Source organism: Lissotriton helveticus, chromosome 1_1 (genome assembly GCF_964261635.1).
Source record: "Lissotriton helveticus chromosome 1_1, aLisHel1.1, whole genome shotgun sequence".
NCBI classification, from domain to species: Eukaryota; Metazoa; Chordata; class Amphibia; order Caudata; family Salamandridae; genus Lissotriton; species Lissotriton helveticus.
Genome location: NC_136057.1, coordinates 1,039,286,157 through 1,039,301,157, shown reverse-complemented (window position 1 = coordinate 1,039,301,157; position 15,001 = coordinate 1,039,286,157). Strand labels below are relative to the sequence as shown.

Below are 15,001 nucleotides of genomic sequence, written 5' to 3'. Positions count from 1 at the left end.
TTAAGGAAGTAGGGCTTAAAAGAGCTTTCTACACTGTCTATTGATCTGTACACTACTTCAGATGAACTACACTCACCATAACAATCTCTCTTCTTTCCTACTCCATAACGGGGATATTTAAATCCAATTTTACTAAGTTGGGCATGTTAGGCCTTTACTACAAACAAGGCCTGTTACTTACTGTCACTCCAGATTTTTTTCATTTAGAGAAGACAAGTGGTCAGTGCACTACCTGGCTGCTTTTAGAGCATTTAGGTTGATGAATTAGATTAGTATATCTTTTTTTGAGTAATTTCTCCTGCCTAAATTGTACTGTTTATAGTTAATGATCAAAAGCTATTTAGTCTTATGATTTTCCTGCCTGTGCAGCTCTCTACACTATGCTGAAAATACAGACTATCCATTGCTCTTACAGTATGGCTGAGCAGTTCAGGACTTGCTTCACATGTTCTCTCTTTTTGTTTTTTTACAGCTGAAGACAACAAAACGAGTTTACAATTTCTGTGCCCAGGACGTGGTACTTGCCCAGCAATGGATCGACCGAATCCAAGGATGTTTGTCAGATGCATGATCTGTGCAGCACCTTTCCCAGCACCACTTCCGCCGCCTCCTGATGCAGGATGACTCCAGAAAAGGACCTGAGCTCTTCCGACCAGTGGCGCTGCGGACCTGTGCTACCCTGCCTGAAGCCCAGGAGCCAGGGTCTAGACCAAAGCGCATAAACTCGAACAAATTCAGCAACCCTGACATTGATGCCTGGTGAAGGACATATGAGGATAGGATCCTCCTCTGCGACTAGATGGACTACTTTCCACACAGGGTCTCTGTGGTGGGCGTCTCCATTGACAGCAGATTACCTGATGGAACATTCCTCAGCGAGATTGGCTGAATATATTAGGGCCTGCGTGTACAGAATAATGGGAGGTGGGGGCATCTGTTACACTGCAGAAATTAATGTTTTTTGGAGTGAGGCCATGGCGAACACAAGTGCTCCCCTGGAACCTTAAGGTCTTTTTTTCGTAAATATTCTTAGACCGAAGGTAAAGCCTAAGCTAACCTGTGTAATGAGTTTCAACTGAAACCTGGCCCTTGCACTATGAGAGGAGTTCAAGCTCACTTCCTGTGGTCAATAACTGAATTGCTAGTGTTTCTGCTTTTTATTTTTTTTGACTGGTCATGGATGCTGCTCTGTAATCCATCTGAGCCAATGCCCAAGACCGAGCTGTATGGGCTAAGCCACTGAATGCAATAATGAGCCTTATGCCGTACATCAGCCATTGTTCTTCAGGCTTTTCCCAGATGTTCTGCATGTATGGGTGAGGAGGCCCATGCTAGGAGAAGAAACTTTAAAGGTCACGTTCCATTTTTTCTTTCTCTTTTTTTATAAATTCAATGCTTTCAGTGTTAGTAAAGCACTTTTCCTCCATTCTTTGTATAAAGACATTAGATATTAAGGAAGATGCCAAGTCCCTGATGTTTACCTCCCCGTGTACAGATGCAGAAGGAAACTTTACAGAACAACCCATGAACATGACCTGTGAAGTGATCCAAGCAGGCCTTTTTGGCCAAATATATAATTCCAGTCTATCTCTTGGAAATGAAGCGAGAGCTGGATTTGGGAGACAGGGTAAATGCTGTTTGTGTTAGGGAGTAGCCAAAGCTCAAACCTCCTCACAAAGAAAGAGATGTGACTGCTAACAGCTATTAAGCCACACAGTTCGCGATAGCTCCATAGTTAAGGTATGAATGTATGGAACCATAGGGTTGCGAAGAAGGATTAATAACTTAGGAAGTCCTATGCAGCATCAACATCAGTAACACTGAGACTTGTCTGAACACATCTACTCACACTGTTGATTTGTAAATATTCAAATGCCAACAATTGCTTTGATTTTCTGAAAAGCGCCAACTGGAAGGTTCCTAGAATATAATTGAGATTACATCAGACATCCCTTTATGTAAGGCTGAATGGAATTGTATCATTCCAGCACCTGCAGTTCTAGCTGACCGTTAGGCATCTCTGCACTGAAGTCTAGCAGCGAGTTTATCACTAAGCACAAGCCATAATAGTTTAGGAGCAAGCAGTAGACCAGACTAGGTGAGGTAATCCCTACATGTAAAGATGGTTGGAGTTTGATGTGGCTCTGGATTGGATTGGATGACACCATATCCTAATGAGAGCTGGTGGATTTTATGATGTACACTTGCATGGTTCTAGCAAAGGTCGTTCGTGGACATTAATGTAACTTGGGGTATTTGAAAGCATTCCTGGATATGTTTCTAGAATTTGTTCCCAAATATTATCCTCGGGTGTACATGAACTTCTGTAATGTGAAATTGAAGGTTATTTGTTGGGTCACACAAAAGCTAATAATTAGTATTTCATTAGGATGTCTTTCCAATGGGATTAGGGTATCCACTTACATTGTTGTAGGCTATAATTCATAAGAAGACTGGTAATCTGCCTGGAGTGGACTGTGGAGTGATATCCCCAGTTGTGACTCCCTAATGGGGATGGGGTAAAACACTGGTGTACTTTGATGTATGGTTGAGATTATTTAAGAGAATATTTGGATGCAAATGTTTGAGAATGAACACTTGTATCCCAGATCCGTGGTCTTGGTGCAGAATGTGTTATGTTAGGAGCATTTGTATATCCAGTAGCTCCACTCGGGTAGTCAAGAAGGAGAAACTGATCTGAAAGAGAGGTGAAAAATTAAAAATGAATATTGCACGAAATGCACAGATGAGGGATCTTTCTTCTGTAAATATTTTCTTCAGCCTCACAGTGTGTATTTGTGATAGTGAGGGCATCATTTAATGTGCGATGGGATTAAAGTAATTCATTATCTAGTTATTGGTATATTTGAAATAATATTTCTCCACACCTGAGGGTAGATCTGTTAAGAGTTCCCCTTGGGGAGGTCTTGTGTTACAATATTGGTGGATGAGAAGATATTCAAGATTGGATGATGGTCATCTTTGGCTTTAAGTCTAGCTCATTCATAGATGTCAGCCAGAATGTGGTGCCATAATTTCTGGTTGTGGGTTGGCATATGATTAGCTACATGCATGGTTATTTTAGTTCTCTTGGAATAATGTCATAAGTGGGTACATTTTTAGACTTCACCGGATGGAATAGAGTAAGAACATTGGTGTGTGTATCCTTTTTAGAATCAGGGCTTTCTAAGTTGTGGGGCTTCATAAAACCATTTGGACAACATAAGAATGAGTGGACTACAACAAAGAACGTAATTGGGTGCTAGTGTTACTACAATTAGATAAAGGTACCCCTGAATGTGAACCTGATCACGACATGATGAAACTATCTGCTCAGTATAGAGAAAAGTTAGGGTGTATTGTGAACCTGTTGAGCCATTGACTAGTTCTCCCCGACTCACTAAAATTTATTGATTGCATGCCCATGCTTGAGTGTAAATGTTATCTGGGCATAGGTCTGAGTGAATTAGATAATCAGACTGGGTTTGCGAAATTGCATTTTCGATGATAGTGAATCAGTGTAGTTTATAATGAGTAAGGCAAGCCATTCCTGGATGAGAGTATTGGTTTGTTTTGAGATCTTCAGACCTTGTGCCATATTGATACATTCATGATATGGCAATGAATGGCATGTTGAGACATGCACGCTTGGTTGTGATTACGTATTGTCACTGTAAGGCTCTTATTGTTGGGAGGACATCCCTGGATCATGGTTTTAGTGTTTATGAGCAACATAATTGCTCTGAATTCTGCTCAGCTGATCATAACATACTTTGATATTAGCCCGCTTAGCAGTATCAAGATGGAAGGAAGCCAGTCCTTAGCATTTATAAATCTATAATTTATGAAGATTATTAAAATGTGAACCCTTTTGGCAATGTCGTGCTGTGTGAGAGTAATCCTAAAACAGTTTTTGTTCAGAATGTGAGTAACTAAAAGTGGTGTCTGAGAATGTCAAGGAATTTATTGTGACCTGTGTTTAGGAAATAAGGAGGCCTCAAACGTAGGGCAGAATGAAAATACTGCGGGTAGGCAGGATGCAATGGGAAGCTTGATGTGGGAACTAGGACCAGTAGTCAAGATCTCTTTCTGTGTTGGGCTTCTATCATTTGTGGATGCACCTCGCAAGAATAGAATTGAATTATGAAAAAAGCACGATTCACTCTTTGATTACACGAGTATTCAGGTCACGCTAGAACGTTTTCAGTTGTTCTGGTAACATTATATTCTTACAATACTTGTTTTGTTGTTCAGAGTTCTGCAACAAAAGAAATTTTCACAGATTCAAGTGAGTGAAACTGTCTCTCAGGAACGCAAAAGGTGTTTGCTGATACCTACCCATTTACTGTGATGTCACACGGAAGTATCCCAAGCGAACACTGGCAAGTCATTGATGTGACTTCAGCAGGAAAATGAGAAGGCCATAAATAGTGTTCTATGTCCGCTGTTGCCCTGACACCCCGCTCCGCATGGTAGTTTCATCAGGTGTTATATAAATATTACCTAAATCTTCCCATCCAGTCCCCACCAAATCTTTATTGACCTTGAAAAGCGGCATACACTTTGTATATAGGAACAGCTCTCCCCACCTGTAATTTATTGATGTCTGTGAACTGATGATTCAACCCTATACCTTCCTTTTCATCCCCTGTAAGATTCTAAATGTGTGCTTCCCTGGCCAGGGTTTCAGCTTAGGAACTGAGACGCAAGTGCCTGCTCATGATTTGTACCTCATGTCAGAGAGCGCTCATTCGGAACCTCTTCCTATTTGATGCCCTGGTGCTTCGCTTACTCTTCAAATCTACCTGGACCATGTTCCCTTTAGAGGAAGAAACTGGACCCATTATATTTTTTAGTCCGCACCAGGAAATTAATAACCTTTTTAATTAAGTTAGGGCAGAAGTAGCATAACCGCAATTCTGTGTCCACACGCCAGTTGAATTAAAGAAATCGAGTATTATTGCATCCTGTGCAGATTTTCATTAGCCATATTGGAGTTCTCTTCTGGGAAATTAATTGGTATTTTGCTACCTCTGCTTAAGTTTTAGTTGTGGAAAGTATGCCCATTTGCTTTGTATTTGGCATTGGAACAATCACAAAAGCCTCTGCATAGTGGTAGATAAGCCTCTGGGGGAACACAATCTGGCCTTTAATCACAATTCCCCAAGACAATTTAAAGTGCCTGGAAGTGAATCCTAGAAGAGAGAGACCACACAATCTTTCATTACACACCATGTGACAAGCAACTATGCTAAACGACGCATCCCTTTCTCTGTCATCAAGAGCAAAGGTTTTGTCACATGGCTGCTTTAGAGAGCATTCAGACTTGTCTCTACACCTAGGCTGCACACACCGCACTAAGAGCAAGTGGCAGATTCTGATGCTTCCAATTCCAGTAGCCAGCACTAAGCTTTAGAAAGAGTGCTAGGCACCAGACCAACCAGCATGGCCCAATTAACAACAGGAAATGTATTGCATGAGAAAATGGTAGAACCTTTACAGATTTGTTTCTAACACCAAGGCCAAAGATATTGCAGTCAGAGGAGCCAGGTAAATCTTTCTCTAAAAACAAAGTGAAATACACCACAGAGATTGCTAGCAAGCAACTGCGCACACACGTTTCTAAAACATAACTGAATGCATCCAGTGAGTGTTCATAGCAGATATAAAGTCCGTACACTATCTGCCCCAAACAACCATATTGAATACATGGCATGACAGGCTGCTGAGATCCATGGAACGTGCTCCCTGCAAGGGAATGCCATTTAGGAGTTAGGGTGGACTCTCCGACACTAATAACAACAGTGCTGTTATTCCCAAATGTTGTCGAACCTGATTTCTTACCGTATTGAAAAAATGCCTCTTTTTTGTGATCGTGAACTTTTATCAGTCATGGAAGCAACTACTATCTGCAAATGCCATCTTTGTCTAAAAGTTTATCTTCACTAGTGCAATTCTGATTGGCACGTGAATTATGTCCTGAGGCGTGACGGTGTTCAGAGGTTTTAGAAACAGATAGTGCACAGGAAACAGCTGTTTTGCAGAAATGCCGGGGCTGAGAGTTGATCTCTAATGCAATACAGAACAGCTGCGTGCAATAGTTGACTGGTTGGTAATGAAATGAGCAATCCCGACAGGTAGGTGTCTATTGAAGGCTGCTGACTTTAGCCGTCAGCTTTTCAGCATTGCATCAAAGTTCATTAGATCTTTAAAGGCCAGTCCACTTACCTGGATGTCAGGCGTGTACCAAGGTGTATGTCCAGGTAGAGGTTCTGCGCCCCATTTTGAAAGGCCATGGGAAATGCTTTGGATTTTCATATTTAATTTCCTGCTCCCACTGTCCTACCACAAAACCTCCTCCCCACTTCTGCATTTCTAATTTTTAAAGAACATGTTTTATTGCAGTAAAATGTATTTTTTGTACATAGTCTTAACTCTACTCGCCTCGGTTTCTTTTTCCCTTGTATTATAAATGAACCTTGGGGTGGAACTCTCACACCCACCCCAACCAAATATTCTTTGGCCGGTAGTTGCTGTAACAGTTGTGGGTACATTTTTTGTGTAACCTTCCCACCAGCTGTAGGATCATTGAAGTTAATTGTACATTGTGTCAAGCCTACCGGAGTCCTTGTCCTGTGCCTGGCGATGGGAAAAGAAGCATCAATTATATTACAAGAAATAACTAATGGAGGTTTAATAAAAAAAAAAAGAAACCCATCATTGATATGTCTCCTTTTTTGAATGTGTGTAAAACTGGATAATCTGAGAGTTCCAGAAAGTGACATCATACAGGATAGAAGCCCTAGGATTTGCTTCTGTGAACATATCATTCTATGCACCTGTTGTGAATGTGAAATGTCTTTTTGCCATCAAGTACCTGTAAGGACTCGGTAAATATAAAATAGGCATCTTTCAGTTTATAAGTAATTAGGTCACACTGGGAGCAGGATCAGCTCCCTGCTTGGTCTCCTTCCAAAATGCATCTCAGTCTAGTAACACCTTCCAAAACGTTTGACATCACATCTCCAGGCTAAGCAAGACAAAAAAGAGACAGAATATACAACACATCTCCTTTCTGTAATGAGGAAACAACAGATAGTCTTACACCAGGCACCCCCCATTTTGACCAACAACTAGATTAGCCCGGACTGGTGTTGGAATACATATTAGTATCCATCCGAAGGTACACATCACAACTGTGATATGAGGAAATACACTACTGATATTGACAACAATGAAATCGTGCAATTCTGCTATTTCAATGCACAGCCCTGTGCTATTTTTTCCTCTTGTTATACCCATGGTATAATCTGCCCCTTTTCCTACTCAAACAAAAAACAAATGGGTATTGTGAATCATTGAATCACACTCAACCCGTACAACTGGTTCTCTTGCATACAGAAATACTAAGTGCAAACTCACATCCACAAAGGTATTTTGTTCAGAAGCACAGTAATGTGACTCAGACTTTCTCTTCACCATGGTCTCTTGTGTGACAGAATAGTAAATGCATGTAATTTCCACACACTCATACCCACACCAGGTTCTCTTGAAGACCAGTCCTGCAAATACAAAAGATGTAATCCAAACCACGGCATATTATGTACTGGTACTGCAAATTCAACAACATTATCGCTGATCAGGATATATTGGTTACCGGATCACCAAATACAATTTACACAAATGCACTTCACCATCTACACATAACATGGTATTGCGTGCACCAGATTAGCAGATGCAGAATACACTCAACCACCACCAGTTTCTCTTGTGTACCAAAGTGACAAACAAAACTCAGTCTTGACACAAATCAGGGCTTCTTGTTTATCACTACAAGAAATGCTATCCACACTCTGAACCTACATAACAGGTCACAATGCAGACCATCTCTAGACCCTAATGAACCATACTTGCCCAGTCTAGATAAAATAGTTTGCATGAACATTAATATGAAAAAACACAGATGTTCTCCATAGTGCCCAATCTCCTTTTCGGTGGGTGATCAACACACCTGGACTCTGCCGTTAGACCTCCTGTATTATAGCCACTAGTCAGAGTTTCTTTGAAACCTTTACACTCATAATGTAACACTGGTAGGCTTCTTAATTGAGAAGCAACTCATATTGTAAGTTTAGGCTGAACCTCAACTCTGGCACTCTTTCCGTCATTATGACCCCTTCTTAAGCAGGCGTCTCTCATCCCTATGACCTTTTTACCATTGATAATGTCATGCAGATACTCCATACCAAATTCACATGCCAGTTAACATATCTCTGTGGCAGTCTGCAGCAGCTATTTGGCCTAAAGCACACCAATACTTCTCTATATCAGCTGCAGAACTGGCATGTTCAGACCACTCCTCTCTTCACATCGACACGTAATTTCACTAGCTACAGTTAGTCGAACAGCTGTGCTGCAGAGATTTGCTGATTCTCTTAGCCAGTTTGTGATTTTATTAAAGACAAAATCATGCCTTTGTTTCCATGCTGTTTAGTAAATAGCACCTTCAAAGCACTACACTTCCTGTGACCCTGCCATCCCCAGCAGGCAGTATCATAAAGAAAATACATAAACCCTCTATAAATAGGGGCAGTCCAACTAACATGTCCGCTTTTTTTGATGAATGAAGTTCAATGTCACTGGAAAAATCTTAAAGCATTACAAAAAGTAACAAATCATATAAGTAGCCAGACGACTTCCTCTTATCCTTGATGGACTTATTTGCGGAACGTGTCCTCCATCCAAAAGGATTGTCTTCCATCAACCATATTGCCACCTGGCAACTCAGACCATTGTCTGGTTACTCTTGTTCACTAGGAATAACCAAAACAACATATTAGCAGGCATAGAATTTAGCAATGGGATAATATTTGCCTCCTTTGTCTTTACTAAACTCAGGACTCTCCTTGACACCTGAATCTGAAATTTTGTTACAAGATAGGAGGCTGGTATTGTGCAAGTGTATACTATATTCATAACTGTCATTGACTCATGCCGAACTGTCGTGAAATAAAAACACCTGGAACACTGACACTCTAGACCAGCCTACTAATGTTAAGATATGTTCTAATTTAGCCCCTGTGAGAAGTTGGCCTGATATATGATGCTCACCAGTTCTAGTGATCACCTTGTATCAGTCCAAACAACCCTTATGGTGATTGGTTGTAAGTCAACCTTATAGACCAGCTATCCTAATGGTAGCATGGACAAAGCAGTCTTAGGCTAAACTCTTTTGGCATGTGAAGCCAGCTGTGTTACCACAATATAACCCCTTGAATACCAGATGAAAGGACACCACACAGGTTGTTATGAAAATAAACAGTATATTTATTAATAACAACACCTCTGAACTCTTTATGAGGTCAGAGGGCTAAGCACATGACAATCTCTTACGAAAAATACTACAAGTTGCACAAAATTACAATGGTGCCCTAGGGGCACGACAAACCATATACTTAGTAAGTGGAATGTGAAAGTCGATAAAAGGAAGGGAGCTGTCCAGAGGCTGTAGGATCGATGGGACCACGCTACACTAACTTCAGGTAAGTAATAGGAGGCCCACGGAACGCGTGTGCAGAGTGTGAACTCACACGCGAGATGCGGAACAACGTCTATGGACAGTACAGTTCAAGTAAAAGGTAAGTACGGACAATCCTGACTAGGTAGGACAACAACGACTGTGGAATTGGACACTAGGACAGTTAGACTACCCTTGAGCACCGAAATGCTCTCGTTACCTCACCCACGTGCTGCGGGTGCATAGGTGCCAAAGTGTGTCGGGTTCTCGCGTTGGAGTCAATGGAGCCTGAAAGAAAAGATGCTGCAGGCGACCAGGAGGAAGATGTCCGGTGCAATCCAAGGGTGGATTGGTGAAGAAGAGGACCTGAAAGCAGAGGTGACAGTGTTCAAAGTCACTAGCCAGTGACCGGTGTGGAACCAGGAAGGAAGCAGGTGCTGTTGTCGCGATCAGGTGAAGAGTGGACGCTTGACTCTGCAGCCACGTGGACCAGGAGGTGTCTTCGACGACCAGGATGGAGGCACGAGCTGTCCCACGCAGGCTTTCGCTGTCGGCGGTGTCGGATCCAGGATTGGTGTCAACAGGCCTTGGCAAAGGCAACCCACGCGGTGAAGGGAAAAGACGTCTGGTGCGGACTAGGAGAGTCCGGGGTGCCCCTCTTTTGGAAGGGAGCAAGGGCCAGTCTGGAGCAACCAGACCAGCAGCAAAGATTCAAAGATTCGTCGTCTAGGAGGCCACTAGCCAGCGGGCAAGTGACCAGACAACGCGTTGAGCAGTAAACAAGCAGAAGGGCCCCACGCAGATCTCGTGGATGCTGGAGGGCTGATCTTCGGTGCAGGGGCTGCTCGGGGCTGGGGCTTCTCAATCCCCAAAGCACTTGGTCGAGTTTACCTCGGGAGTCGTGCTGGAAGCGAAGTGCAGGTTCGTTCAAGATGGCCGGTCCCACGTGTCTCGTCGCACCCACGGGTCTCAGCTTTGCTGCAGATGTGAGTTGAGGTCGGAGAGGTCTGGGAATCCGGGTCTCGTCGGGCTCTGAAGTCTGGATCCTCGAGGGAAGACGACAAAGTGAAGCCGCTGGACGCTTGATGGTGCCTGCAGTTGCAGGGTGGACACTCCTTGTCCACAAGGGAGATTCTTCAGTCTTCTGTGGAGCAGAACGTCGAAGGCCAGAGTTTCTTCTTGTTGAATAGTTCAGGATAATCTAATCTGGAATGGGACCAGCTCCTACCTTTATTCTCCTAAAGGGGGCTACACTACTGACTAGGTCCCTCCCCTGGGTGGGACCAGGAAGGGGGGTGGTCACACCCCCTATCCTTTGTCCGGTTTCCCTCCAAAGCTGGGTCTGGGATGCCCGAGCAACTGGTTTGAACCGGTGTATGCACAGGGCACCTTGTGTGCCCTAGGCATGTCTCATTCCTTTCAGGCCTATCCTCCCCAATACACAAAATCCTGTCTGGGGTGGTGCTAGCACCTCCCAAGGCAGGAAACCCTTTGTCCAAGCCATCCTCGCTGGAAGGACTCCCAGCAGCAGGAGGTCAGACTTGTGTCTGTGGTGGCAGCATCAATTTTGTGATGCTGAGGCTCGAGTTAACTTTAACCGGGGTTCACAGTTACATACATGTCGTGTCCCTCTAGAAGGGTGGAATGCTACCCCCGTCGCCAGAATTGGCGAGGGGGTAGTATTCCAAATCGTATGACACCTTACTCGACTTGTTTTGATAATGCTATACCAAAGTTAGCATTTAACCGCGAGGATTATAATGCACTTAAGAGTATATGGTATAGCGTTCTCATGAAACAGCTATTAGGACTTGGTTCTGCAAGCTGCAAACGGGCTCAGCTCATGCCAGAGCACCATCTCACATAATTCCAAGCACTCTGCCTTCAGGATTGATAAGGCCTTCCATAGGAGTGACTGATAGGAATATATGTGTCCATTTTAGGGTTAGATATAGGTATACTATATCTATAGCAAAGGGTGATTACACCACCTTGCCCCAGCTGTCATGCAGCCAGTTGTGTCCGTTTTAGATGGCCAGCCAGGGTTGGCATAATACATGCTTCAGCCCCTGGTAGGCCCTGGGTACTCCTATGCCCTGGATACCTAAGGTATACTGTACAGGGACTGATAAGGTGGCCCAGTACCAATTGGTAAATGCACCTAAAGTACATGGTTGTCAATTTAGAGAGAGAACAGCTAGGCTGTGGGTCTGATTAGCAGGCCCACAGCCAGGGAAAGTCGTAAACCAGTGAAGCAAAAAGCAGAAATCTGGGGTGACCATAGGATTGCAGACCCCACTCTCCTACAGCCCCTTCCCAAAATGTTCTCGAAGTCATAACACACTGGAACACCCCCAGCAAGGGCCATCATCAATTTAGCCTATCTACACAGTGTAGTTGCAGACACCGATTGAATAGTTTGCGTAATGAAATCAATACAAGCGGGCAGAGGCTCTAAGGGCCCCAGCCATCTGTACATAATGCTTAAGGAACCTTACATGAGGATTTGCATATGCAATCCCCAAACTAAAAGGTGTTCCCCAGCTGGTTTCCATCACCTTTTTGATATCCTGTTGCCGTTGGTTACCTGTGCCCCTTAATAGTCCTATAGGACTTCTGACTTGCCGCCAAAGAGGCCAAGAAATTTAAGAGTCCTGTAACATCTGATTAAACAGAATCCATACCCTGTTTCTTACACCAGCCATTCCAAACCTCCCAGGCTGAATGATATGCTTTAGTTATACCTTCTGCACGTGAAGCTTTGATATACTCTGAAGCAGACTACAAAAGTCCTGGCATGTCTGAGAGCAACCTGAGAGGTTCAATGCTACCATTGTCAGGTTCCCAACAGAACAAGCTTGTGATATTGCTGCTAAGGACCCCTCAACAATTGTAGATATATCAGCAACCCTCAACAATTGTAGATATATCAGCAAATTAGGTAATCTGTCACAAGCTGTAATAGTAGAGCGGGGATTCCAAGATTGCACCAAAGCACACCAATACTTCTCTATATCAGCTGCAGAACTGGCGTATCTGAAAGAGACATGTTAGTGATAGATTCCTTACCTTAGAATATCCCCAGGCGTCAGACTGAATCCGGCAATTATTTGCGTAGCAGTACCCATGCGCGTCGGTAGGCGTCGTCCGCGGCTCAGCGTCCGTCGTCGGCGCCGTGATGACGTCGTCGGAGTACTTAGACACCGCCTCCGCGTGCTGACGTCAGTTCTTCTTTTTTCCGCTTCACTAAGCGCTGATCCGGAAAAAGTGGTTCATTTAGTCTATTTTTTACTAAACTTTTTCGATCATTTTTGATCTACTTCGAAGTCTGTACGACTCCGACGGTGCCGGTAGGGATGCCCGGGTTTAAACCCTGCGCCGACTGATGTCGGTCACCGACCCCCATCGCCGGTGTCTTCATTGCCTGGGCCTCGACCACGACGACGACAAGGCCTGCTCCGACTGTCGAGCCTTGACGTCTAAGGCTAGGCGGGAGCGGTCCCGCAAGCGGCTCGAGCTCCGGCAGTCGGCCCCGCGCCGCTCAAGGTCCCGGTCCGCGAGGAGGTCGAGGGACCGGTCGTGGGGTCGGAGCCACCATGGCTCCGGGAGTCGTCCACGGTCTTCGGGCTCCTCAGGTAAGCACAAGAAGTCGAAGCGACGTCATCGCTCTTCTGACTCCCCCCGACGCTCACGCGATGCGACCGGGGGTTCGGGCGACAGCGCCCACACGGCTCCACTGGAACCGCAGGTGTCACGGCCTGCTCCATACCCACCGGTCCCTGGGCAAAACGCGACGCCGGGGAAGATTGAGAACTTCCTCATGGCCATGAGGTCGCTTGCTCCTCCGTTGGGTTCCGCGGCGCCTTCGGGCCAAGCGGTCCCGACTGGGTCCCCACGCGGGCCGTGTGCTTCGGCGTCGGCGACTTCGGTCCCGATGCCTCAATGCCCCACTGGATCCTGTTCCGGGTCGCCGCCGGTCGACCTCGCCGGCCCCTTGGGTGTCGCCCCCGGCACCGTCCCAGGACGACGTCGTCCCTGGTCCTGCCCTCGGTTCGGGTCCGGCATCGGAGCGGCGCCGCTATCGACGCCGATGGGAGATTTCTATTTCTATGACCCGGCCCCATCCCTTGAGCCTGAGTACCAGGCGATGGGTGACGAGGGGGACTGGGAGGGGTCTGAGGACCCTCTGGCACGTGAGTGTCAGTATTCTACGGACTGGACAGGAGAGCTTGGGGATGCCAGTGGTCTGGACACTTCGCCCGACACTGGTTTTGTCTCCCCTCCTAGCGTGGCTACGGAGAAGGGGGCTGCCTATAGCGTGGTGCTGATGAGGGCGGCCAAGGCCTTGGGCCTTGAGCTCCCTGTCGTGGCCGTGAGGACTAGCCACCTTACTGAGGTCCTTAAACCACAGGCAAGCTCGGCCGAGCCTCTGCTGCTGTTTAATGAGGCTCTGTCAGACGTTCTTCTGGGCACTTGGTCAAGCCCGCCACAGGTCAGCCTGTGGATAGGAACGTGGCCAGGCGCCGGCTCCGGGCGACCCTTGCTTTCTGTCTACCCACCCCACTCCTGAGAGCCTGGTCATCCAGGCCTCTAATTCCCAGACCGCATTCCCGTCGGCTCCCCCCGACCGGGAATCCAAGCGGTACGAGCAATACGGAAAGAAAGTATTCTCCTCCCTGAGTTTAGGATTGCGGTCAGTCAATACCACATGCCTCTTGGGCTGCTACACCCCCTCTGTGGGATACTGTCGCGGACGTGCTACCAGAATGCCCGGTGGAGGTTCGGCCTAAACCCGACCAAGCCCTTGTGGAAGGTCGGGATGCGGCGCGTTATTCCATCTGGTGTGGGCTGGACACTACTGACTCACTAGGCAGAGCGATGGCAACGACGGTGGCGATTCGTCGCCACGCCTGGTTGAGGTCTGCCAACTTCTCAGCTGATGTCCAGAACACACTTATGGACATGCCGTTCGATGGCCGTCGCCTCTTGGGCGACAAGGCAGAACATGCACTTGAGAGCTTTAAGGACTCCAGGGCTACGGCCAAGTCCTTGGGCCTCTCGGCCCCGCGCCAGCAAACGGCTGCCCTTCGCTCCTTTCGTGGCCAAGGAAGGGGCGCCCCACACGTCCTGCCAGCCACGGGCCGCAGACTACCATCCAGCGCGGTGGCGGACGTGGAAACCGCCGTGGCGGCGGTCGGGGACAACGGCGAGGCCAGTCCACACCTACCCCTGCAGCATCCGCCTCAAAACCCTCCTAGTCCTTGCTTTCAGGCCCATGTGACGCCAGTGGGGGGCAGGGTTCGCCATCACCGCCACCACTGGCGCACTGTCACTTCGGACAGGTGGGTGCTGCAAATCGTCCGAAGGGGCTACTCCCTCCCCTTCTAGGCGTCCCCTCCAGCCATGCCACCACAGTACCACCGCGTTTCGGGGGATCACTTGAGGCTTCTACAAGAGAAAGTTACAGCCCTCTTGGCCAAGGGG

General features: G+C 46.4%; 1 protein-coding gene across 2 annotated transcripts in view; it reads left to right on the top strand.

The window, feature by feature from the left end:
• SBF1 (SET binding factor 1) overlaps nt 1–6,717 on the top strand; it is a 1,592,200-nt gene extending 1,585,483 nt beyond the window's left edge. For both annotated transcript variants that reach the window (XM_078677863.1, XM_078677862.1), the window contains 2 exons: nt 473–1,700; nt 1,925–6,717. In XM_078677863.1, the coding sequence (XP_078533989.1) occupies nt 473–571 (99 nt within the window). In that variant the 3' untranslated portion in view covers nt 572–1,700; nt 1,925–6,717. The remainder of the gene's footprint in view (nt 1–472; nt 1,701–1,924) is intronic.
• The last annotated feature ends 8,284 nt before the right edge of the window (nt 6,718–15,001 follow it).